Source organism: Tachysurus vachellii, chromosome 24 (assembly GCF_030014155.1).
Source record: "Tachysurus vachellii isolate PV-2020 chromosome 24, HZAU_Pvac_v1, whole genome shotgun sequence".
NCBI lineage: Eukaryota > Metazoa > Chordata > Actinopteri > Siluriformes > Bagridae > Tachysurus > Tachysurus vachellii.
Window position 1 is genome coordinate 2,120,523 of NC_083483.1, and position 26,154 is coordinate 2,146,676.

The window sequence follows — 26,154 nt, forward strand, 5'->3', positions numbered from 1 at the left end:
TTAGTAACTTGTCTAGTAACTGTTTAGTAACTGGTCTAGTAACTGTTTAGTAACTGGTCTAGTAACTGTTTAGTAACTGGTCTAGTAACTGTTTAGTAACTGATCTAGTAACTGTTTAGTAACTGATCTAGTAACTGTTTAGTAACTGATCTAGTAACTGTTTAGTACCTGCTCTAGTAACTGTTTAGTGACTGGTCTAGTAACTGTTTAGTAACTGGTCTAGTAACTGTTTAGTAACTGATCTAGTAACTGTTTAGTAACTGCTCTAGTAACTGTTTAGTAACTGCTCTAGTAACTGTTTAGTACTGTACCTGTTCTAGTAACTTATCTAGTAACTGTTTAGTAACTGGTCAAGTAACTGGTCTAGTAACTGTTTAGTAACTGATCTAGTAACTGTTTAGTAACTGATCTAGTAACTGTTTAGTAACTTGTCTAGTAACTGTTTAGTAACTGGTCTAGTAACTGTTTAGTAATTGGTCTAGTAACTGTTTAGTAACTGGTCTAGTAACTGTTTAGTTACTGGTCTAGTAACTGTTTAGTAACTGGTCTAGTAACTGTTTAGTAACTGGTCTAGTAACTGTTTAGTAACTGGTCTAGTAACTGTTTAGTAACTGGTCTAGTAACTGTTTAGTAACTGATCTAGTAACTGTTTAGTAACTGGTCTAGTAACTGTTTAGTAACTGATCTAGTAACTGTTTAGTAACTGCTCTAGTAACTGTTTAGTAACTGCTCTAGTAACTGTTTAGTAACTGCTCTAGTAACTGTTTAGTACTGTACCTGTTCTAGTAACTTATCTAGTAACTGTTTAGTAACTGGTCAAGTAACTGGTCAAGTAACTGGTCTAGTAACTGTTTAGTAACTGATCTAGTAACTGTTTAGTAACTGATCTAGTAACTGTTTAGTACCTGTTCTAGTACCTGTTTAGTAACTTGTCTAGTAACTGTTTAGTAACTGGTCTAGTAACTGTTTAGTAACTGATTGTTTACTAAATCGATCATGAAAATAATTTTGAAAAAAAAACTAAAACAAAAACACAAGTTACAAACAATCTCATTGTATTTCTTAAAAAAATGATAATATTCACAGATTTCATTTATGTATGTATTAAAGGTAAATAAAAAATACATACATAAATATTCATCACATTTCCTTAAAAAGCCAACACAAACAAAAAAACAAACAAATAAACAAACAAGCTGACACAGAGTCAGTGTTTGAATATTTGAATGAAATTCCAAGCTTCAGGTTCTAATTTGTATGAAATGTAAACAAACAAGCAAATAAATAAAGTTGTGGCACCACTAATCCTACAAAAGCTGAGCACTTGTATAGGACAATATCCAAAGCTCTAAAATCAGAATAGTATCTAATTAGAACAAACAAACAAGGCCAAAGTTAGAGCGAGCTGAGTGCTAGTAGTGTACTGTACAGTATCTGATAACACTTAGAACCCTAAAAGTTACATCAAATCAACCAATCAATCAATCAATCAATCAATCAATCAATCAATCAGATAATATATATAAAGTTATAAATTAATATGAGTAATTTTCACAGCAATTCCTAACTTGAATCATCTGACTGTTGGGGGTTTTGTATCACATGTAAACAAGCAAATATATAATGTTATGGTCTATATTAATTTATATTGTTTACATAATGCAAAACAAGCACTGTTATATACTCAAAAACATCAAAATACACCAAAACCAACCAAAGAGTATAAAAACAAAAGTAATTAATTAATATATGCATTTCGGGGCGTGGTTTAGGATTGTAGTGGGCGTGGTAGTGTTCACTCCGCCCCTTGTGTCCAATCTCAGCGCTTTGTGGGCGGGGTTAAAGCGGTGCTGAGTTCAGTGGAGAGCGATGATGATGATGATGATGATGATGATCCGCGCGCGCAGCTCCGCACTCCGGTGCAGTGTTTGTCTGTGTGTGTGTTTCTCTAAGCACCGACTTTAGACAGAAGTGAAGAAGAAAAACAAGCAGAAAAGAAAGGAGGGAGAGGAGGAGTGTGATCAGACCGAACCCGGGATTAGAAGGACCATGTGAGTGGACGGAGAGGATGGATGTCCACATGGAGCTCGCGCTCTTACCGCGCTGCTTTCTGCTCCTCGCGCTCTTTTCCCTCAGCGCGAGCGCCGCGCACACAGGTAACCCAGACAAGCGCGCGCGCATTTAACCTCTGATTTCTGTATCTTTTGTGCACCTTGATGAAGTTTACACGGACTTCCGGCTCAGGTATCATCAGAGAATCCAAATGGTATCAAACGACTCCTTTGAATGAGTTGATGGTGTAATGCGTTGGTTTTGGTTAAGACACGAGACTCGTGCGGTTTTATCAGACAACACAATACGTCAGTGTCTCAGCACGGTGGCGTGTTCGGTCCCCGGTAACCGGTTCACTTCAGCGCACCTCGTGCACACAAGAGCGGTGTTTAATTTAATGCAGAAGTTTTAAACATGTCGCATGAACTCAGTGTGCAGTGAAAAAACACCCATCACCTGTTAGTTTGTTTATTTGCCTTTCAGTTTTATTTCTAGTTTTATTTCTGTTGGATGGGATTCGATTTTTAGAGATTATAATAATAATAATAACAATAATAATAATAATAATAATAATAACAATAATAATAATAACAATAATAATAATAATAATTATTATTATTATTAATATTATTATTGTTATTATTATTATTATTATTATTATTATTATTATTGTTGTTGTTGTTGTTGTTATTATGAATACATTAACATAATTGTTTTTAGGAATTAACATAGCTAGGTTCCTTTAAGATTTATTTATTGATTGATTGATTGATTGTTTGATTGATTCTGTGTTTGGATTGTTCCTAATATCCGACACTCAGTAGACTTTCTGCCAATGTTTTCTTTCTTTCTTTCTTTCTTTCTTTCTTTCTTTCTTTCTTTCTTTCTTTCTTTCTTTCTTTCCAGAGCTCTGTGTTGTCAAATACCTCACACTTGTTCCATGCCACTTTTTTTTTACTTATTTTTTGAAAGCTTTAAATAACTTTTACATATGGCTGTGGGGTGGTGATGGTAGCATGGCTTTTGTTTGTTTGTTTGTTTGTTTGTTTGTTTGTTTGCCTGTTTGGCTCACGCAACACCAGCTTTATTCTTTCTTTCTTTCTTTCTTTCTTTCTTTCTTCCTTTCTTTCTTTCTTTCTTTCTTATTTGCTATATTTATAGTGCAGTAGCAGCAGATTTTAAGATGGTTTCTGCCACGTGTTCACACTGATGATGTGTGTTATCACACTTTTTTGATTAAAAAAAACCCATAAAATGTCATTTGCCACATTTTTCCTGTCTGATCTAGTGGTTTAGGTCAGAGTGTTTCAGTGCTTCATCTCCGTAGGTGTGATAATGAGTCTGTGTGTGTGTGTGTATGTGTGTGTGTGTGTGTGGGTGTTTGTCTGTGTGTGTGGGGGGGCGTGTTTGTCTGTGTGTGTGTGTAGGTGTTTGTCTGTGTGTGTGTGTGTGGGTGTTTGTCTGTGTGTGTGTGTGTGGGTGTTTGTCTGTGTGTGTGTGCGCTGAGGTCCCGAGTAAAAACTGATTAAAATGAACCTTCTGTATCGGATGATAATGAGTGTGATGAGGTTTTAGGACAAAATCTGCTAAAGCGACACTAAAATGTACTAATCTAATTTATAGACAATAAAATATTTACTGAATTTAAGAGTGACTGACCACATGGTGTCACTGTAGTCTATTTTTTCCCACTTTCCCTCACTCTCTCAAACAACTAAAACGTGTCAGTTGTACGTGTCAGGCACGACGTTTTATGGCGTTAGTGTGAATTCCTCGCCGACTGTAAAGGAGTGACGTCATAAATCTCACGTGTGTAGCAGTGACGTCATAAATCTCACGTGTGCAGTTGTTGACAAAATGGTGTCACGCAAAGATAGACAGATACTGTAGATGGATGGATAGATGCATGGCATTTCCCAATGTAATGGCACCCCGTATTACTCTCTTGTCATTATCTCAACTTTTACTTTACATTCAAAGCACACCTTGCTTCATTCTCTTGGCAAACACTTGCGTTATCGAGCCTTAATCACTACAGGACTGTCTGACCCCTCACCAAGAGCAACGTGACATTCACATCCTCCTTAACGGAAAAACTTCGGTCAAAATGAAATTATAATAATCGCTTTAAACGTGGATTAAAGCCTGGAGGACATTCGGTAAGTTGTGAGCGTTGCTCAGTTATTCTTTTGGTCTAAAAATTAGAATAAGGGTTTAATCACTGAGGACACGCAGCTTTATCCTTTAACACTGCTAATAGTAAGTCCACTTCCTGTTGGCTCTGTATTATCCTACATCATGAAGATGAATTCTCTGTATAACACTACATATCACTAACAGTGATGTTATTTTTATCTGTTTATAGTTACCTTTATCGTAAAACGTCCCTCTATCATGTACGTTATAGCAGCTATACGTTTTTAAAAAATGCAGCTTGTCGTGTTCTTGAAATTTAAATTCGAAAATGTTTCAGCTTTACCGACACCGGAGGCTCCTTTCATAAAGATAAACGTTAGTTTAACAAAACAAAGCTACTGTAGGTTTTTTTTCCTAGCAGAACGATGTAGCTTGTCGTTTCCTGAAGAAAAATTTAACAGTTTAGCTTTAATGAAACTGAAGACTTCTTTATTAATGTTCATGTAAAAACTGTGGAATTGTCCATTAAAAAAAACGTTCCTGTTATCAGTATAAGGTTAAAGTAGCTAGAAACGTTTGTTCTCTTGCCAGTCGTTTTTCTCCCAAAACACCTGATTGGCCCAAATCAAAAAACCCAAATCAAACTAAATTTCTGTAAACAACTTCCATAAATGTTAAATAATCTCTTCATAGAAAACGTACACATTTTTTAGACAAGATGAGAGATTTGTATCAGTGCTGCTGTTACATAAACACATTCCGACCAATCGGATTACAGAACTCGACCGCACTAACATTTCTCAATCTCATTCTATTAAAAGGAGCTTTTTCCTCTGCACTCTCTTCCTGAACATATTCACCAAAATGTTGGTTTTCTGCTTTTTTGTTACTCTGAACTTCAGATCCCTCTAACTTGTATTGTGTAAACTGCTGTGAAATTCACTCTTTTTCATTACACCTGAAGACCAGACGCTGTAGTGGAGCTGACCTGACCTTCTGAGAGTGTGACCTTTGTGCTGCAGTTCCTCAAGAGTATCAGGAATAAACTCTGTGAAACAGGGATGTTTTTTTTCTCTTCACTAAGAGTGTTTCTTACCTTCCCTACAAGACATTTTCTCAGTAACTCTAGTATAAAATGGAATATTTAGCTTTTCTATGTGGTTGCCTTGCTAAATGAAAAAAAAAAAGTTACTTTAAAGAAGTGTATTTAATTATACATTTCATTACAGTTTCCACATACACACACATTTCAGATGCTTATTTGTTTAGTTCTGACTCAAAACACTAACTTAAACACTAGGATGCTAAATTCAGTACATTTTGTAATGAAGTTCATTTTCCTTGTGGCCAATTGACTCCAGAGATTTGGGGTTTGAATTTTAGTTGTCAATGCTAGAATCAGGGATTCTGGTGTCAGGGAGTCAAGTGTTGGGTGTCAGGGATTTTGGTGTCAGGGAGTCAAGTGTTGGGTGTCAGGGATTCTGGTGTCAGGGAGTCAAGTGTTGGGTGTCAGGGATTCTGGTGTCAGGGAGTCAAGTGTTGGGTGTCAGGGATTCTGGTGTCAGGGAGTCAAGTGTTGGGTGTCAGGGATCCTGGTGTCAGGGAGTCAAGTGTTGGGTGTCAGGGAGTCAAGTGTTGGGTGTCAGGGATCCTGGTGTCAGGGAGTCAAGTGTCGGGTGTCAGGGATTCTGGTGTCAGGGAGTCAAGTGTCGGGTGTCAGGGATTCTGGTGTCAGGGAGTCAAGTGTTGGGTGTCAGGGATTCTGGTGTCAGGTAATGAGATGTCGAGTATCAGGGATTCTGGTGTCAGGGAGTCAAGTGTCAATCAGGTATTCAAGTATCATGGAGTCAGGTCAGGAATCAAATATTCAGGGATTATATATTTATATATGAAGAGCTCTTTTCCAAAATGCGATAAACGCCAAAATAAAAAAAAAAAGAGTTTGTCATGTAATTTTGCTGTGTTGTGAACCTATACACTGCTCCATCAATGTTTCATGCCAAAACACTATATTTCCTTGTTTAAAATGTACTGCAAGATGCAGTTCCTTTCCAAACCGCGATAAGAGCAAACCTGTTTTTTGCCTAAACGCTATATGTCCTCTCGACCAATCAGAATTCGGTGAGTGTTTGACGCAATCCAACATGGCGGCGGTCTGAGGCGAGAAATGTTTGTTTGTGCCCAGTCTTCAAAATGAGTGATTGGAATGTATTGTTAACATTGTTGTATATATATTTAATTAGTGTTGTTTGTATGTGTGTTATTTTTAAATTATTTGTTTTATGTGGTGGACAATATTGAAACCTGAAATTGAAAATATTTATTTTTTACTATTTATTTTATGTTACTATTTATTTTATTTGGAGGTTATTTATTTCCCTGATGTCATATGTTGCATCTTCTCTTGTTGGTTTATGGTTTATTTAAAATAAAGGATGGATTTATAGCGTTTTGGGAAAAAATAAAAAGAAACTTTGAATTTATATTCAACAAAATTGTTGTTTCATTTAACAATCACTGTTTAAGATGTTCAGATTGAGCCAACAGACCATTTTAACAGGATAAATTGAATATAAACAAAATAACGTGTGGGTCTAGGTAAAAAAAGTCATTTTCATAAAAACTATTAAAATGGATTTATAGCGTTTTGGAAAAGAGCTCCTCATATATATATATATATATATATATATATATATATATATATATATATATATATATATATATATATATTTTTTTTATATATATTTTTTTTAACACTTTACTGTTCAGATCATCAACAAATTTAAATATTAGTCAAAGATAACACAAGTAAATGAAGGTTTTTATTATTAAGGGAAAACAAAATCCAAACCCTGTATGAAAAATGGCCCTGTGTGAAAAAGTTTATAATTTTTTTAATTGGGTTTCATTATTGCTATTTGGTTTGGTTGGTAAAATTCTATAACTACTTACCTACAAGCACATTATTAATAGTCTTGATTGTGGATGGACATCTGCTAATAAATTGAGAGATGGTGCTAGTCAGGGCTTGTATACGTGCACCAGTCTACTAACTAACAGGCTGGCTGGAAGCTTTCTGTTTCTGTAGCGAGCAGGGAGCTGAATCCCAAAGCCTTCCCGGCAGAAATATAATGCACTATTGTTTTTTGGCTGGAGGGAGGGTTTGTCTTCTCCTCTACTTGCAATTCCTCTCAGTACACAAATCTCCTGCGATTTGCTTTTCTGACCGAGCGAGATGACAACATTTCTCCCTAAAGGTTCCCCAAAGGAATCCGTACTCCTGCCTTCCTATTGACTCTAGCTTTGTCCTCTCTAGCATTATGTGGACATGATTTAGCATTGTGATTATTTATGGACCTTATCGATTGATTTAAAAAGATTCCTGGTCGTCTCCATGTGAATTAAAATGGCTGAAAGTCAATAATGCATTAAAGGCAAAACTCTACAGATATCCAACAAGGTCTTGCATTTGACCACTTGCAAGCAACTATCACTAACAAATGGTTATGGACGGACACCAGAGACTCCTTCCATAAACGTTAAACAGATGTCTCCTCACAGAAATGTCAACACATCACTTTGTTAGTCCGTATATACGTGCCTACAGTACAAATCCTTGCTTTTTAATATAAACAAATAACTACTGTGAGCTTCTAAACAAGCTACATGAAGTATGAATAAGGTGTCAGAGAATAGAGCATCAACTATCACTGAATCAGATGTCAGGGAGTCAGATGTCAGGCAATCAGCTGTAAGGGAATCAGGTATCAGGGAGTCAGATACAAGAGAATCAGGTATAAGTAAAATGGGTCAAAGCAGAAATCAGGGAATCAGGTGTAAAGGTGTCAGGGAGTCAGATATCAGGGAATCAGGTGTCAGGAATAAGGAAATCCGTATAAGGGAATCAGTTACCTGGAAAACAGGTGTCAGGGAATCAAGTGAACTGTATCAGGGAATCAGGTGTCAGGGAGTCAGGTGTCAGCTATCATGGAATCAGGTGTCAGATTTCAGAGTATAAGGGAAGGGAATCAGGTATTAGATAATCAGGTGTCAGGTTTCAAGGAATTGGGAGTCAGTGAGTCATATGGCAGGTATCAGGAAATCACATATAAGGGAATCAGGTACCAGGGAATCAGGCTTCAGGGAGTCAAGTGCCAGGTGTTTGGGAATCAGGTATCTGGGAATCCTGGTGAGGTATAAGGGAATCAGGTGTGTCAAGTGTCAGAGAATCAGGTGTCAGTGAGTCAAGTGTCTGGGAATCAGGAAATCATGTATGAGGGAATCCGGGATCGGGCATCAGGGAATCAGGTGTCTAGGAATCAGGTGTCAGATATGAAGTATCAGATAATTATGTCAACACTTTCTGACCATTCTAAATGAGATATGAATGCACACTGATAAACAAAAGTGAATTTGCACATATAGTGTAATACACTTTGGTTGTTTACCTCCAGATATCAGGAAATCAGGTCTCAGGTATCAGAAAATCACATATAAAGGAATCAATTACAGGAAAACCAGGTGTTCTCTACCATAGAAAAGCAGATACAGATTAAACAGAAATTAAACAGCATCTTCCTTGATGAGGACTCATCATTGGTCCTGGCAAGGGTACTGATGCTGGGTTGTTTCCAAGCTAGATGAGACAAAGGTCAGAATTTTCATCGTTACAACCTAATGTGCACGTATGTGTGTGTGATTCTGACTGAGTACAAATTTAACCAGACTAAGTATAAGTAACAAAGTATAAGGTTCCATCTCTGCCACAGAATAATGCGGTAATGTCTTTTCCATTTCTCTGGAAGTTTCTGTGAAAAGAAATGAAGTGCATCATGGGCTTTATTCACTTATACCATCACCCACATCTAAGCACTAACACTCTCCTGTCAGACCTCATTTTCTTTTTGTGCTTTCATTTCCAATAAACCCTCATTGGGGGATGAAGTTTTATTGGAAATGAAAGCACTGATGGTTAAATGTGTTCTCAAGACCAAAATATGTGTGTGTTTTTTCCTTTGCAGTTTAATATTGGTTTAAAGGCAATACAGTGATGATATATTGTACCGGAACAGAACCGCTAACAGGATATAAAGAAATGTCACAAAAATTGCTCTATTCATGGAAATCTATTTAGCTTGGAAAAATAAAACATTTGTTTTGCTTTTACGAATTTTTTTGAAGCCGAATTGACCAGCTTCGAATTCTGAAATGATCAGGAGAGTGAAATTTTATATCAAATCATGCTTAAATTTTCAAACAGGACAAAAGTAAAGGCATCCTTTGAATAGCCAAGTAGCCGACTCGCTGTAGTGGCTAAGCTGCGCTACTGGAAGATTTAGCATATCGTCGCTGTCGGGCGGAATCCTCATATCTCCAAAACCGTTATTTTTCAGGAAATTAAAAAAACGCCGTACCTTATCTGCAGTGCACAGGGTTTAGTCCGCGTTGCAGTGGATTGTCTTGCGCTAAATTCCTGTCCTCAGACGAGCACCAGAACTAGCGGGGGTCAAGATTTTTTTTTCTTTGAGCCCAGTGTTTTGAAGACATTTACCTCAGAAGACGTGTTGATTCGTTGCGACTATTCTTGAGGAGAAATATGACGTGAAGCTCTCACACGGAGTGAGGAAGAGGTGGACAGTTGAAGTGTCCAATGGAGTTATGAGATTTGCGCTCAAGCTATTTTCAAGACTTTAGATTGGTTAATAACTTGTAAAAATAACAGACCCACGTGGGGACTGACCAATAGCATCGATATGTGAAAAAATATGAAATTGACCAAATTTGGACATACGAGGTTTCCGCCCGACAGCGACGATATGCTGTGTTCTGGCTTTTCTGATTTTTGTGGGTGTGGCTAAATGTAAATCAGCTGTCCTGTGAATGCACTTGGTCGGAAATTTATGAATGTGCCAGTATGCTGGAAATCAACATGGAGTTTTTTGATCACACGTAGGCTATCACACACTAAGTATTATATGGACACACACACACACACACACACACACACACACACACACACACACTTTGTTTTAATACAGATTGAAAGTGCTTCTTGCTGTAGGGGGTATGAATGTGCACGCTGATGATTTTACAAGTCTGTAGTCAATATCTTCGGGACTCCAGGTGTCCAACACTGGATCTTTGAGTCGTGTGTAATAAATAAAATCTCCCTTCAATGGTTTTAAAATGGTACCAAACGCTCAGATGGTGTTATTTGGCGTATCTGGCCCGGTTTATTGGATGCCAACTGGCTGCTTCACTCTGCACTTATTTTTATATGGCAGGGATTTTTCGTCTATCTGCGCCAGGTCGTCTGTTGTTTGAGCCCATATGGTACTTGGTCCTAGGGCTTGGGCTAGCTGGGTTTAGCGACTCTCAACACGGCTGACCGGGACACCGACTTCGGCTCTGTTTATACTGTGAAATAGCATTACTGTGTATTTTCTTTCGACAGATGGCTGATAAAAAAAAAATAAAAAAAAGTCGTTAAACCTTTAATTAAGGTTAGCTAGCAATGCCAGCTGTTCACTGCTTTTGGCAAACATGCTAGCCAATTAGCCCTTTGACTGTGGTAGTATCTAGAAATTTTATCCAGATCTAAGAGATCAGAAATCTCAGGGATTATCTGCTCTTCTCATTCTTCAGGTCAAAACATATTCCATCTTCATGTCTAAATTATAAATATCACTGATTTGTGGGCGTTTTATTATTTTTTTTTGCCTGCACAGCATACATACACTTACACTGAGCAAGTACAAAAAAACAAGGAAAGAATTCTTTATGAGAGGATGTGGAGTAGCAGATTGAAACCTCTCCAACACACATACACCCACACACACACACACACACACACACACAAACACACACACACACACACCAGTTGATCCCATCCTTCACAGCTTTGACCATAAATCAATAGGTTATGGGTTAGATTGGACATTTACCCTTATGTTCCTCTGAGGAAGACTTCACTTGTGGTAGGTTGAAAAGATCAGCCATGTAAAAGAATATAAAGAAAACACAGGAGTTAATGTATTATTTACTGCTGTATGAGAGGAGTTGTCAGTAAAACATTCATATTTACAGGTGCCAATGTATATATATATATATATATATATATATATATATATATATATATATATAAGTACAATACTGCAATATCATCAGGAATTTTTTTTATTATTCTAGAAATTTCACCCCAATGTCAACACTTAAAAAAAAAGAAGTATAAATACCGATTTCATGCGGAGTTCCCAGCGTACGACAACCCGGACCGTGTGCAAATGGTTCCGTCCTCAGAGAACTTCTCCTGCTTCGAACGTTCAAGCTGTTCAAGGTCTGAATATCTGATTTATTTATTGATTTATTTATTTATTTTTACTTCCCTATAGTTGCTGTATTTTTTTATTTTTTTTAATTTATTTTTTTTTTTGCTTTTAAGTTGTTAAGTTAACGAGAACACAGTGTGAGCAAATCATCGTTGCGTAACATTTTGGGAACATCGTGAGAACATTGTGTTTCTGCTGCGAATTTTGGAAAACCTTCTTAAAAATCGGTTCGTTACATTTAAAGTACTTAATATTCCATGTTTGTACCCGATACAGTTTAATGTTAATTACTACGCCGCTTGTTTCTGATTTTCGATTGGTCAGAAGGTATTTGCACATTTATATTCACATTGCACCATCGTGTAATGTTGTAATGTTGTAATAAAAAATGGTGTATAATCTTGTAATGGTTGCTATGGCAATGTTTTTCATTTATAGAAGTATGGCGTCCCCAGTGTCGGTGATTTGATTAAGTTTCAAATCTAGTTTTTCCTCCATGGGAAAGTCTTCGCTATGAGTTTGTGCTCTGTCCATAACCAAGCAAGACCTTATTACAAGGACATTATTTACATTTACACTATTTACTGTAAAGTGTCACCCAAATGACGATGGGTTCCCTTCTGAGCCTGGTTCCTCTAAGCGTTTCTTCCGTCGCCTTCGGCTTGCTCATTAGGGATAGGGATAAATATATACAGTACTATTCATTCACTCATCTTCTACCGCTTATCCGAACTACCTCGGGTCACGGGGAGCCTGTGCCTATCTCAGGCGTCATCGGGCATCAAGGCAGGATACACCCTGGATGGAGTGCCAACCCATCGCAGGGCACACACACACACTCATTCACTCACACAATCACACACTACGGACAATTTTCCAGAGATGCCAATCAACCTACCATGCATGTCTTTGGACCGGGGGAGGAAACCGGAGTACCCGGAGTAAACCCCCGAGGCACGGGGAGAACATGCAAACTCCACACACACAAGGTGGAGGTGGGAATCGAACCCCCAACCCTGGAGGTGTGAGGCAAACGTGCTAAGCCACCGTGCCCCCCCTTAAATTAATATTTTTAAAATTAATTGTAAACTTGTACATCTATATATTCATTTATTTATTTTTATCCTTATTTTTTCTTCTTCTTCTTATTATTATATATTTATTTCTTTTTTTATTTCTGTTTCCATACTTCTGTAAAGCTGCTTTGAGACAATGGGAAATTATTAAAAGCTCTATACAAATAAATTTAATTGAAGTGAACCGAAGACCAATTTCCAGGTTATGCTGTGTTTTTAATGTAAATATGGGTTGCCAGATCTTCTTAAAAAATACACCAGAAAAAAAGAATGCTATGTGAATGGAACATGTGGTTGTTAAATTATTCAATAAACTTTGGTGTAAATTTGCTAAGCAAAAGACATAGTGAGAGAAAAGCCTCTGGAGCTAATGAAAGGAAACTCACTCTAATGTCTGTAATTAGGATAATTACCAAGGAATCACAACAATTAGGCAAAATTAAGCAAGTTCTTCTGTGTGTGATGAAGCTTTGTTAAGTATTCTTAAATCCATTTGCTCTGTTAGCTTGTCATATGAAATGAGATTTTTAAAAAAAAATCATTTTACACTTTTATTTTTTCTGAAATAATAATTTTTCACACACTCAAACATATCGTCGCTGTCAGGCGGAATCCTCGTATCTCCAAAACCGTTATTTTTCAGGAAATTAAAAAAACGGCGTACCTTATCTGCAGTACACAGGGTTTAGTCCACGTTGCAGTGGATTGTCTTGCGCTAAATTCCTGTCCTCAGACGAGCACCAGAACTAGCGGGGGTCAAGATTTTTTTTTTCTTTGAGCCCAGTGTTTTGAAGACATTTACCTCAGAAGACGTGTTGATTCGTTGCGACTCTTCTTGAGGAGAAATATGCCGCGAAGCTCTCCCGCAGAGTGAGGAAGAGGTGGACAGTTGAAGTGTCCAATGGAGTTATGAGATTTGCGCTCAAGCTATTTTCAAGACTTTAGATTGGTTAATAACTTGTAAAAATAACAGACCCACGTGGGGACTGACCAATAGCATCGATATGTGAAAAAATATGAAATTGACCAAATTTGGACATACGATGGGGGGCACGGTGGCTTAGTGGTTAGCACGTTCGCCTCACACCTCCAGGGTGAGGGTTCGATTCGTGCCTCCGCCTTGTGTGTGTGGAGTTTGCATGTTCTCCCTGTGCCTCGGGGTTTCCTCCCCCGAAGGAAGGAATGAGAGTGCATGAGAGTGTGTGTGCCCTGTGAAGGGTTGGCACTCCGTCCAGGGTGTATCCTGCCTTGATGCCCGATGACGCCTGAGATAGGCACAGGCTCCCCGTGACCCGAGGTAGTTCGGATAAGCGGTAGAAAATGAATGAATGAATGAATGAATGAATGAATGGACATACGATGTTTCCGCCCGACAGCGACGATAGCTAAGTTTTGTTTACGCAACTAATCAACAAATAAGATATCTTAACTAAGTTAAGATAATGAATAACAGTTATTTGATTGAATAACGACTATAGCTTAAATTTAATAGCTTAAATTTAGTGCTCGGATAAATATTTTGTCAATGTCAGATTAGGTTAAATTTGAAAATGTAAAAACAAACAAACTCTCTGAAACATATTTGTAACCGTTAAATTAAGTATCATCAAACATGGTCACGATACATACAGTATATCACCATACATACATTTTTTACAGAATTGTACCGCAACAACATTTTATTTAAAAAACTTTTCCTAGTGCACTTGTTCTGGGAAATCAATAACAAAACAGCTTCTGATTCTTTGGTAGGTTTGATCTTTTCCCTTATGTTTGATCTTTTCCCTTTTCTCCGTGTCGAATGTTCCAGCGCACTACTGTGTGTGTACTGAATGTAAGTGTACAGCTGGTGGTGAAGTTTCATTTCTCATTTAAAATGCAGTGGGGTTTGATGGAGGGCCTGGAAGCTGTGCTGCCCTTCTTCCCTGTCACACACACACACACACACACACACACACACACACACACACACACACACATTCAGTTTGATGAATGAGACACTGTTTGCTCGTTCATAAAAACCTCTTTTGATAGCGCCGGGTGTCCGAGATCCTCTGATTCCTACCGTCTTGTCACCATTTCATGTCAGATTTGTAGGAATCCTAACGAGTCAGACAGATTGTGTATAAATGACCGACTGTTAATCCTAACCTTAATCATTTTATTATTATTTTTTAAAATTTTGCTCCTGTTTAAGTGCTGTATTGTTTCAATTTCTTAATGTTCACAACATATAAGTTTCATCTAAAATGTCATCGTGTCGCCGTCGTGATTCGGTTCGCATTAAAGGTGCTGAGAGTCGATCCCCAAAAGAGTTGATTCACTGATTCACTTGTCTTAGATGTCATTTCCTAACGTGTCCTCACTGTCACTTGCAAGCCGTCACTGGTGTCACTTTCTGACTTGTCATAAGTGTCACATTTAATTATTTTTTTTTAATTTAAATTACAGGTTCTAAATTATAGCTTGTGTCACTTCCTACTTCTAACCTTTTCATAGGTGTCGCTTAATGTGTCTTGAATTTCTGCAAAGCTTCTTAGTAACAATGTCCTTTGTTCAAAGAGATATTATAAACAAAACATTTGAAACCATACAAAGAAAGATATGTTATGAAGCACTTTATACTAGGGGGTGCCAAAACTTTCTCATTATTTACCCTGCTGGACCGGGCCGCTGTATAACAAGATCGCAGTATTTATTTTTTTCATTCTTGTTCATGCTCCAGCAATAAATAAACTTCAACACCACAGAAAGAACCTTTTACTCTCTCACTCATTCATCTTCTACCGCTTATCCGAACTACCTCGGGTCACGGGGAGCCTGTGCCTATCTCAGGCGTCATCGGGCATCAAGGCAGGATACACCCTGGACGGAGTGCCAACCCATCGCAGGGCACACACACACACTCTCATTCACTCACGCAATCACACACTACGGACAGTTTTTCCAGAGATGCCAATCAACCTACCATGCATGTCTTTGGACCGGGGGAGGAAACCAGAGTACCCGGAGGAAACCCCCGAGGCACGGGGAGAACATGCAAACTCCACACACACAAGGTGGAGGCGGTAATCGAACCCGCAACCCTGAAGGTGTGAGGCGAACGTGCTAACTACTAAGCCACCGTGACCCCCTAAAAAAGAACCTTTTAAAAGTATATAAAAAAAACACCCCATTCCTGCTAAAATTGATTTTTCCCAAATAAAAGATGGAAAATACAGGAGCGTCCACTTTCAACATCACCACCTACTATCTCACTTCAAAATGAAGAGACTCTCAGTTCTTTTCTTTGCCTCTCATACTGTTGCCACTTTTACAAATCCTAGGCCTTCTGTGTTTGCTTGACATCCGTTTTTGATGAATAAATAATAGTGTATGCCCCTTTGTTTCAAGTTTGTATTCACTGCTATATCACTTGCCCAGAAATCGCTCCCTGTGAGCAAATTCTATTTACAGTAGTGAGGTAAAGAGAATCATTGTTCATCCAGAATTGTTCATCAAAGACATGCGAGATGTGCGGTGATCCTCGGTGACCCTGAAGCCTGTGTGTTTTGGCTTCACCCATAACTGTGTTAACCTCGATTGAATCGCAGGCAGTGGGTGCTTTGTCTGTGTGAATGGACACATTAGCCTTCAGAGGCGTTCGTGACCTCCCGAGGAAATGGCTCAGAGATGTTTTCCCATCATCTCTTTCTGACCCTGTGTCTGAAGGACAGAAATAAAGAAACCATTACACACATCTATATCTCGGAGTTGAAAAAAAAAGTGTATTTTTCACAAAATGGAAGCAGTGGAGCTGATAAATAACATAAAACTGAGCAAAACAGAGCTACGCTTAAATAATTTGTTATATTTGCTACATACTGAGTTGAATTATTTTTTCCCAGCAAGGAAGAATGAAGGTTTGGAGACGTTCATGACCATTTCAGTAGCCGTGCCATATACAGTATTTCATGAGATTCTTCTTAGTTTATTGAATACAAACGAGACATTTCTTAGCTAATAAAATGACCACAGATACATGCCAGGGTTGGATTGAATGCTTTCAGTGTTATCTCAGAACACAGAATTGGAGACCATCTCATAAAACTTGAGATTCGATTGAGAATCTGGATGGCAGTTAAATAGCTCCAGTCCTCTGTGTCTGTTCCTGAATGCAGACAATCTCTGGAGGAAAAACAATGATGATCTTATTAAGTATTGAGCCAGCACATCTATTAATTTAGCTGTATAAGTAATTTAAAAAAGTTCATTTAATAAGTCAAACATTGTATATAGTTTATCACAGGCAACTTTATGCAAGTCTGAGTCAATTCACAAGTGTCTGAGCTGAAGTCTGACTCAAGTCTCAAGTGTCTGAGCTGAAGTCTGACTCAAGTCTCAAGTGTCTGAGCTGATGTCTGAGTCAAGTCTCAAGTGTCTGAGCTGAAGTCTGAGTCAAGTCTCAAGTGTCTGAGCTGAAGTCTGAGTCAAGTCTCAAGTGTCTGAGCTGAAGTTTGAGTCAAGTCTCAAGTGTCTGAGCTGAAGTCTGACTCAAGTCTCAAGTGTCTGAGCTGATGTCTGAGTCAAGTCTCAAGTGTCTGAGCTGAAGTCTGAATCAAGTCGCAAGTGTCTGAGCTGAAGTCTGACTCAAGTCTCAAGTGTCTGAGCTGAAGTCTGAGTCAAGTCTCAAGTGTCTGAGCTGAAGTCTGAGTCAAGTCTCAAGTGTCTGAGCTGAAGTCTGAGTCAAGTCTCAAGTGTCTGAGCTGAAGTCTGAGTCAAGTCTCAAGTGTCTGAGCAGAGTCCCTCAGCTAAAAAAGTATGGCTTGAATCTATGAGCTGAAATCAGTGTCAATTCTCAAATAACTGACCTGCAGGTCAGTCTCAAATCCCTCAGCTAAACTATGGCTTAGGTCTCAGGTCTCTGGGCTGAAATCTCGGTCAAGTCTCAAATTCCTGAGCTGCAAATCTGGGTCAAGTCTCTGAGCAGAAATCTGGAGCAAACCTCAAGTATCTGAACTGAATTTGGTGTCCAGACTCAAATTCCCAAACTGAAATCTATGGGGCAAGTCCCTAATCTCTGAGACGCAATTCAGATTCAAATCTCAAGTATTTGATGTGAAGTCTAAGTCAGTTAATTCAATGAACAGATGACTTAATACACTGCACTCCAAGCACGAGTCACATCTCAAGTCTCCAGTATAGGGCAAGTCTTAAGTCTCACAGATTCAAGTCTAGTTCGACTCTCTAGTCCCTGAGATGCGACTCCTTTTCAAATCCTTGAAATGCACATCCCAGTCAAGTCTAAAGTCTCAGTGTTGGCTCAGTCAGAACCTGTCCATTGAATATGAAACGTTATAATGTGTTTGTTCTAAATAATAAACCTATGGTTTGGGCACCTTTCATTACTTTTCCCTGGGAAACACTGGGATAGACCCAGGACCTGCTGCGGAGATTATATTTCACAATCGGCTTGGGAAGACTGGTGGTAGAGTTTTTTTTAACAGTCCTTTCTGATTTGGTTCTAAAAAGCTGTCCAAAAACAAACCACAATCATCATAGAAAGTCTTCATGTAAATGAAGTTGTCAGGATGACCGCTAACATTGTGATGTCTTTAGATTCATGTCAACAAGAAGAAATTTCTACTTTGTTAGACAGTTTAAAGTTTAAACAAAAGATAAATATTCACAGTTGCTGCTATGCTAACGTAGCGCTACATGTTGATAATGACGGTGGATATTGGTCAATATTCTCAGGCACTAATTTCAGTAAAGGTAACTTGAACTTTGTTAATTTAGATCTTTTGATTATAGGCAGCTCCGTGCCAGTGTGTACCACTAAACCAATCTACTACACACAAACGCTACCGTATAAAGATGAACTTAAACTACCACGCACACTTATCGCTAACTCTATCTCTCTGTATTTCCGCTCGCTGCTCCACAGCATCTAATTGTTCTCCTTATTGAATAAATCAACACCACTTAGCAAACACAATACCTTGATTGTGCTTTGTTTTAAAGACGACACGTTGGCAGATTGTGTTAATTATTGTTATTCACAGTCGCATTGTTCTGGGCTCGCTAACTAAGGCTAGCATTAGGATGTAATCCACTCTTTGAGTACTTTATGTGAATTTAACCCAGGATTGATTGGTTACAGAGAGAGTTGTAATACAGTATAATTAGGTTTTTTTTAGGAGTTATTTGTTTTGGCCAAACTTTAAAATTGCTCAATCTTTTTTTTCTATAATTATAATCATATTAATATGAGTTTATTTATAATGTGGGTCTTTTTTTTTTGTTCTCCTGTAAAACTACAGATTCTACAGATGATTGTGGCTTTTAAATGGTTAAAAACGTAACTTTAACTTAAATAACTTTCGGGGGTCACGGTGGCTTAGTGGTTAGTACGTTCGCCTCACCCCTCCAGGGTTCCCGCCTCCACCTTGTGTGTGTGGAGTTTGCATGTTCTCCCCGTGCCTCGGGAGTTTCCTCCGGGTACTCCGGTTTCCTCCCCCGGTCCAAAGACATGCATAGTAGGTTGATTGGCATCTCTGGAAAATTGTCCGTAGTGTGTGAGTGTGTGAGGGAATGAGAGTGTGTGTGTGTGTGTGTGCCCTGTGATGGGTTGGCACTCCGTCCAGGGTGTATCCTGCCTTGATGCCCGATGACGCCAGAGATAGGCACAGGCTCCCCGTGACCCGAGGTAGGTCGGATAAGCGGTAGAAGATGAATGAATGAATGAACTGTTCATTTCAGAGCATTTTTGCCTCTTTTTATATCCCGAAACCTGAATGTCGCTTCAGGAACAGCTGCCGCATGCACAAAATAAATACGACTGAAGGGCAGGTATTAAATTTGTATGAGCCTGAAGGAATCTGAGCAAATAAGAACGTTTACCAAAATGATGCTTTCAGAAAAATAATCATATAAAGTAAAGACTTACCGTTAACATACTGTAGGAAGTCTGCTTTTATGTTGTATTTCTTATTTCATTTAAAACGTCGGCGAGTTTTTCCACAATTTATGCCAAGTTTTTCTTTGGGTTTCTCTTGCGTCTCACTGCCCTTTACTTGCATCATACTTGAGCTTCAGTTAGATTTTAATCTTCCAACCCGAACTTGCCACAGAGGACAGCTAGCACATGCGAAAACCTAATTTGCATGTTGTTTTGCCATTTATCTGCGCAATTTACTACTCGTTATCTGGGAATCCTAATAAATCAAGAGTGCAAATCAACAGCTCGACCGGATTCCTCAATGCCTAACGAGTCCGTATCCAGTGCTTGAACATTGCAGGAAATTATTATTATTTTTTTTAATCACATCTACCTTTTTAGCACAGATGGTTTTTTCTGGGTGATTAAAAAACAGCAAACTTTCCCGCCCCACCCCCCACAATACCGGGCCTTAAAGGTGCCCTTCCACACTAAACCGTTTTTATTGTATTTTTTGATATGTGTTTGTGTTGTGTCGTGAATGTGAAAACGATCTGTTACCTCCCCGGTCAGTTCTCGCCACTTAAAAGAAATAAGGGGAGAAATCAGGTCAGTTGGAAAAGCTGGTCACTCTGACGTCAGAGTGTCTGAGCTCATTACTATTCATGAGCTCTCCCACTTGAGACCGCACCCCCAGAATTCGTGTAGCTCAGTGAGTTTCCTATACAGCAAGGATGGCTGAACGTCAACGGGCTTGTGAAGAAGCCGTTCTGCCGCAATTCAAGGTGATTGTAAACAAATTTCCTCTAGCCTAGGCTACTTATTGCTGGGTGAATGAATAGTCATGCTCTCATATCCTAGCGGTTAGCCAATCGGAGCCAAGCAGCATAGCTCATTTGAATATTCATGAGAACTGGCGCAAATCGAGCTGAGTCTTCCTGCAGGCTTTCTATACCACACTAGAATGGCTTGAAACAAGGTAACCAAGGCATTATTTCCACAAAAAAATGTTACAGAAGTCCATGGTAAACTTCAGACATTACCACAAAAGTAATGAAATATGTACGTGTGGCAGGGCACCTTTAAATGTAGTGGAGTTTTTGACGAGGAGATGTTTAGTGAACATTTCGGAAAGGAGTCTCCGGTGTTAGCGCTAACTGTCAGAGTACCTGTTCACTAAGATTACCGTGCTTCAACTTCCACGGAAACATTAAAGTGATTGTAGTTTGATTGCGAACACCTCGTCAGCCTCCGGTATTATACGTCTGGGGTGAACGCTGACCTCACAGCCTCCTTCGCGACAAAACAATTTCTACTTCCAGTGACAAGTCCATTTGTTTTTTGTAGCCCTCCTGGACTTGGGAGCGGTGAGAAATTTCATCTCTTCTGTCTTTTCAGACTGTTTATCTTGGTTTAAAGTGATAAACTTGCTCAGGCAATGTCATGGCATCCTGGACCTCATGCTTACATCAAACACATTCAAAACCATGTTTATTTGATCCATATTAACCATCATTCCACAGATTGAGCAGTGAAATACACACACACACACACACACACATACACACACACACACTTATATATATATTTAATGATCCAGACTTTGTAGTCACATCGACATGTCAGGGTTCCTCTGGGATTTTTGTGACACTTTGCATTGCATGCCTCAAGTCATTTTCTTTTTCTTCTTACAAATCAGGACTGTAATTTTTTAGCCTAAGTTTTATTAATGCATTTAGAATATATTGCACACCTGAGCTTGACAGACAAAGTGTACCCTAATAATGTTTCCTTAATGTATGTGTAGGGGTGTGTGGGTGTCTTCTTCACGATTAATGGGGCCAATAATGGATACTCGGTTGTGTGTGTGTGTGTGTGTGTGTGTGTGTGCGTGTGCTCCCACATAGTCCCACTCTGCTCTTTGCTTTCATCTGTTCATGTGTACAAGTCTCTCTCTCTCTCTCTCTCTCTCTCTCTCTCTCTCTCTTTCTTTCTTTCTTTCTTTTCTTTTACCTCCGTTCCATTTTATATGATAATCACACTGGCGTATGCCATGTTGTTTTTCTTTTTTTGGTCTATCAGAATGTCCAACGAAGGGTATTTCACCTAAGACCCGTGGCCATCTGTGGCTTTTCTTTATCTCTACGTCCTCCTAGCACATTGGAAATTTGTTGGCACCCTACAAAGATTAATAATATTTATCCTTTTTTTTTTTTTTGTCTCAATTGCTAAAACTAAACATTTAACAAACGCACAGCAGGCTAAACCCAGTCGTCGAATCGATCACATGAACAAGATCACGTACCGTTTGTTTACTTTTTTTCACTCAACTCGAAACCGTTCACACTTATTTCTAATGTATTCAGACCACAAAATATGAGACTCGGAATGCACAGGTCTGTGTTGTGCGTATTGACTTCAAAAGTGGAAGGAAATGATCCGAGAAGCAGATGAGGAAGAGGAAGAAGAGGATGAGGAAAAGGGACACCAAGAGCAGTGACGTGGATTGACATTGAGAAAAGCATGATGAAGAGTACAGTCGGATTTAAACAGATTCTCCGTGACCCCTCCTGAGAAACGAAGAGTTTAATTGTTTCTTCTGACGGTATTTTGGTCATTGAAAGTTTACACCACATTCTAGATTCTGTACATCACTTTGGTAATAGGCAGCAGACTGAGGAAACAAAGAAATGTCCTTCATGCCTACCTCATGAGTGTGAAAGGATTGCTATGTTCTCTCAACACGCTCAAGACGCTCTCATCGCTGATCTGACTATTGAAAACAATGCCACCCGACTGCGCGAGTTTCAGCAGACAGTCATTAACGACATCGCCGAAGGACTCGCCAGCGTCAACCTTTCTACCGTTGATTGCGTCCTCCAACGAAACAGAAGCGAGTGTACGTAACCTAGAGTACGTTTTGAGAGCAACTCAAAGATTCAAAGGTCAACGATATCATATCAATTTGTACAAGTGTACACTACACATGAATCAGAAGTACATACAAATGCCCTACTGTACTGTAGAAGTCTGTCTTTGTGATTGAAATGGATTCGAAATGGAAATGGATGAATGCATTTTGTTTTTCAATGTAGCAGGGTTCAGGAAAAGGAGCGATAGGAACATAATTGGCCAAAGTGCCATTAAGGAAGTCCATGGCCAGGATGGTGGGAGTTTATATGTACAACCCTGGGGCAATAAAACACAGGACATTTTCTTACCCATCTTCGGTTGGTCTTTGTTGTGCTGTTTTTGCTTGAGCCCGAGCAGCAGGATCATCAGTATTCTGTCTATGTTCGGCTTCACCGTGGTGTCCGGATACATCAGTGGATCAACATCAGGCAGCAATTTGTACATGTTTGCCTTCCACTATACAACCCAGGTGAAGATTTTTTCTCTGCTTGGCAGTGGAAGGTCACTGACCCACACCCATATACCAGGAAACGTCTCTTACAGCTAAAGGATTTGGCCTGTAGTGAGATTGGCATCTCTGGAAAATTGTCCGTAGTGTGTGAATGAGAGTGTGTGTGTGTGCCCTGTGATGGGTTGGCACTCCGTCCAGAGTGTATCCTGCCTTGATGCCCTATGACACCTGAGATAGGCACAGGCTCCCCGTGACCCGAGGTAGTTCGGATAAGTGGTAGAAAATGAATGAATGAATACAATCTGAACAAAGCCTGTAAATGTCGACAGCTTCATTTAGATGAAAATAACTTGCATAAGAATGTCATTAGTACAACATTTAGCGAATATAAAACAATATCCATGGAGAACCAATTCACAAACCTACTGTAAGGACTATCCATCTTCTCAATGACCAAGCTATATTTCCTGGTTGGATTTGTCAAAAAAAAAAAAAAAAAAAAAAAAACAGCTCATGAGCAGAAGACTGTTAAGGAACTTTTACTCACATAAGTCAAGTCCCTATTTTTTGCGCAGCTCAGCCGCTTTCCTGAAGTCGTCAACAGTCCTAAAGCCTACAAATCCTCACCGTCTCTCCGCTGATGAATCATCGTTCCCTTCGGCTCTGAGCCGAGAGACAGAAAAGAGGTGAACTTCAGTGAGGTGATGAATGAAGAGAGAAAAATTAAACAGCAGCAATATAAAGTTTTTTTTTAAGGTTTTCCAGTGAATCTTATTAAAAACCTCGTCATGTTGATTATACACAAATCAAATCAGTCCACGCACCTTTCTATTTTCTTTATCGTTACACTTCAGCACTCATGATTTTCTCCAGTGAGAGACTGAGTCATTGACTATAACAGAAGCTCTGGCTGTGTGACAAATCACAGGTTTACAGGGACTTGTATGGTGGTCCAGATTAAACAGATTAAACAGATTAAACAGATTAAAAACAGGTTAAAAATATTTATGTATGAAAAAAGTCTCGTGTGTTTATAACCGTCTTTGGAGTTTGTGCATTACAACACCAACAGCAGTAATAACATTTTCTAGCATTAAGAGTATTTTATAGCTGCTTAAACAAGAAAGTAAGAAGGAAGAACCTTTGCTTGAAACATATGTTAGAAATATATTAACTTTTATAGACTTTATATTCATATAGTTTTCTTTATTTTCATAGAAATGTGTCTGATTTTATTTTGCTAAGCATTTTGCTAACTATAAACACCAATCTCACACGATCTCATTGCTGTGAAGATTCCTGTGAACTCTTCCCGCCTCCTTTAGGATAATAAATAGAGAGAAATGAGAGGAAATTGCTGAAGTAGACATTTATTGACTGATTTCAACCCTTTGCAAGTTTTAATGAAGCACAAAATCGAGTGCGAGTTATCAATAGTGGGAAGTACAATATGAAAATGAGTTTTTATTGACCGGGGTTTAAAAAAGGAGGGCACACACACATACACACACACATACACACACACACACACACACACACACACACACACACACACACACACACACACACATACACACACACACACACATACACACACAAACATACACACACACACATACACACACACACACACACATACACACACAAACATACACACACACACATACACACACACACATCGACAAACACATACACACACACACACACATCGACAAACACATACACACACACACACACACACACACACATCGACAAACACACACACACACACACACATCGACAAACACATACACACACATCGACAAACACATACACACACATCCAAACACACACACACACATCGACAAACACACACATCGACAAACACATACACACACACACACACACACACACACACACACACAAACACACATCCACACACACATAGACACAAACACACAAACACACACATCAACACACACACGCACACACATCGAGACGCACACACACACACACACACACATCCACACACACAAATCGGCACACCCACACACACATCGACACACAAACACACACACACATCGACACACGCACACACACACACATGGCTTGTGTGTTAAAGCACTTTAGTAAATAATTCTATTTTATTTATTTACATCTTTTACTACAGACGTTTACCATCGACTTCTTGTTCCGAGAAAATCAGGGTCTGTATTCATAAAACTTCTAAGTGCAAAGATTTGCATCTAGTGACTTAAAGAGAAGATTGTAGTAAAGATAAAAGTTATTCATAAAGCATCTTAACCCTTAAAAGAGCTCATAAGCTTAAAAAGGACTTTTAATAGTTTCTTTATCAGAGGAGAAAATATCTGAAAGGTGAAGAGGGAGAAGAAATGTGTCGTATACAATATTTAATAATGATAGTGAGTTAATAAGATGAGACAGATTAGATCGTGTAGGGATTATTTTTGTGACCAATCAGATTAGAGATAACATCTCATCTCAGACAAAACGGAAATGTTTACATTTACATTTATTACATTTATAACATACAGATTTTAGAGCATCTCTAATATGATCGGTCACGAAATCTAGTCTCAAATATCTTAACATAGAGACAAAGCGAAGGTTTATAATAGACAGGATTTTAAAAGTGCTCCTATTTTAAAAATTTTGTTGTCTTCAACAGAATGTGTCACCTAGTAACGGGTTAAGCCCCGCCTCCTCTCTAAGATAAAAGTTTTATTTTCCTTTAGTTGCTGTGGGATCGGTCCTGAATCACTCTACAGATAAGATTCTTTATGAATACGGGCCCAGAAGAGTCCACTATGCACGATGTAGTCTAACCCCTAGTGTCTGAACGTTAGACGGTTTACATTTAGATGGAACCTTTGGTACATTTAGATGGTTTTTAACTAAGGAAAGCCTCGGCCTTAGGAAGCCTCAGCCGTGTTGTCAAAGTCAAATACCATGACAGCGCTAGCTTTTCCCTGCATCATCGAATAGGTTCTTTTTATTACACCGTATTAATAAACTTTGCTTACATGCTTGACATTAATTGCCCCCATTAATCAGGTTTCTAACCAACCAAACCAGTTTCCAGGGTTAAAAATTCACTAGGATAAAAAGATCATCTTATTCATCCAAAATCCAAAGGGATGAATTTGTGAAATATCAAAAGGTTAACATTCAGTGACATAACTCTGGGGATCTGTAGGGTTTACTTTGATTTATTTGTTGTTGTATTTGCATTTGCAATGTTCTATCACCGTAAACAGTTTGTCCCTGTGAGCCTTAAAA

General features: G+C 38.8%; 1 protein-coding gene across 1 annotated transcript in view; it reads left to right on the forward strand.

Annotated features, from left to right (window-relative positions):
• Nucleotides 1-2,023: 2,023 nt before the first annotated feature.
• LOC132839188 (receptor tyrosine-protein kinase erbB-4-like) overlaps nucleotides 2,024-26,154 on the forward strand; it is an 88,948-nt gene continuing 64,817 nt past the window's right edge. Inside the window, exon 1 of the mRNA XM_060860022.1 lies at nucleotides 2,024-2,156. Within this exon, the coding sequence (XP_060716005.1) occupies nucleotides 2,069-2,156 (88 nt within the window). The 5' untranslated portion in view covers nucleotides 2,024-2,068. The remainder of the gene's footprint in view (nucleotides 2,157-26,154) is intronic.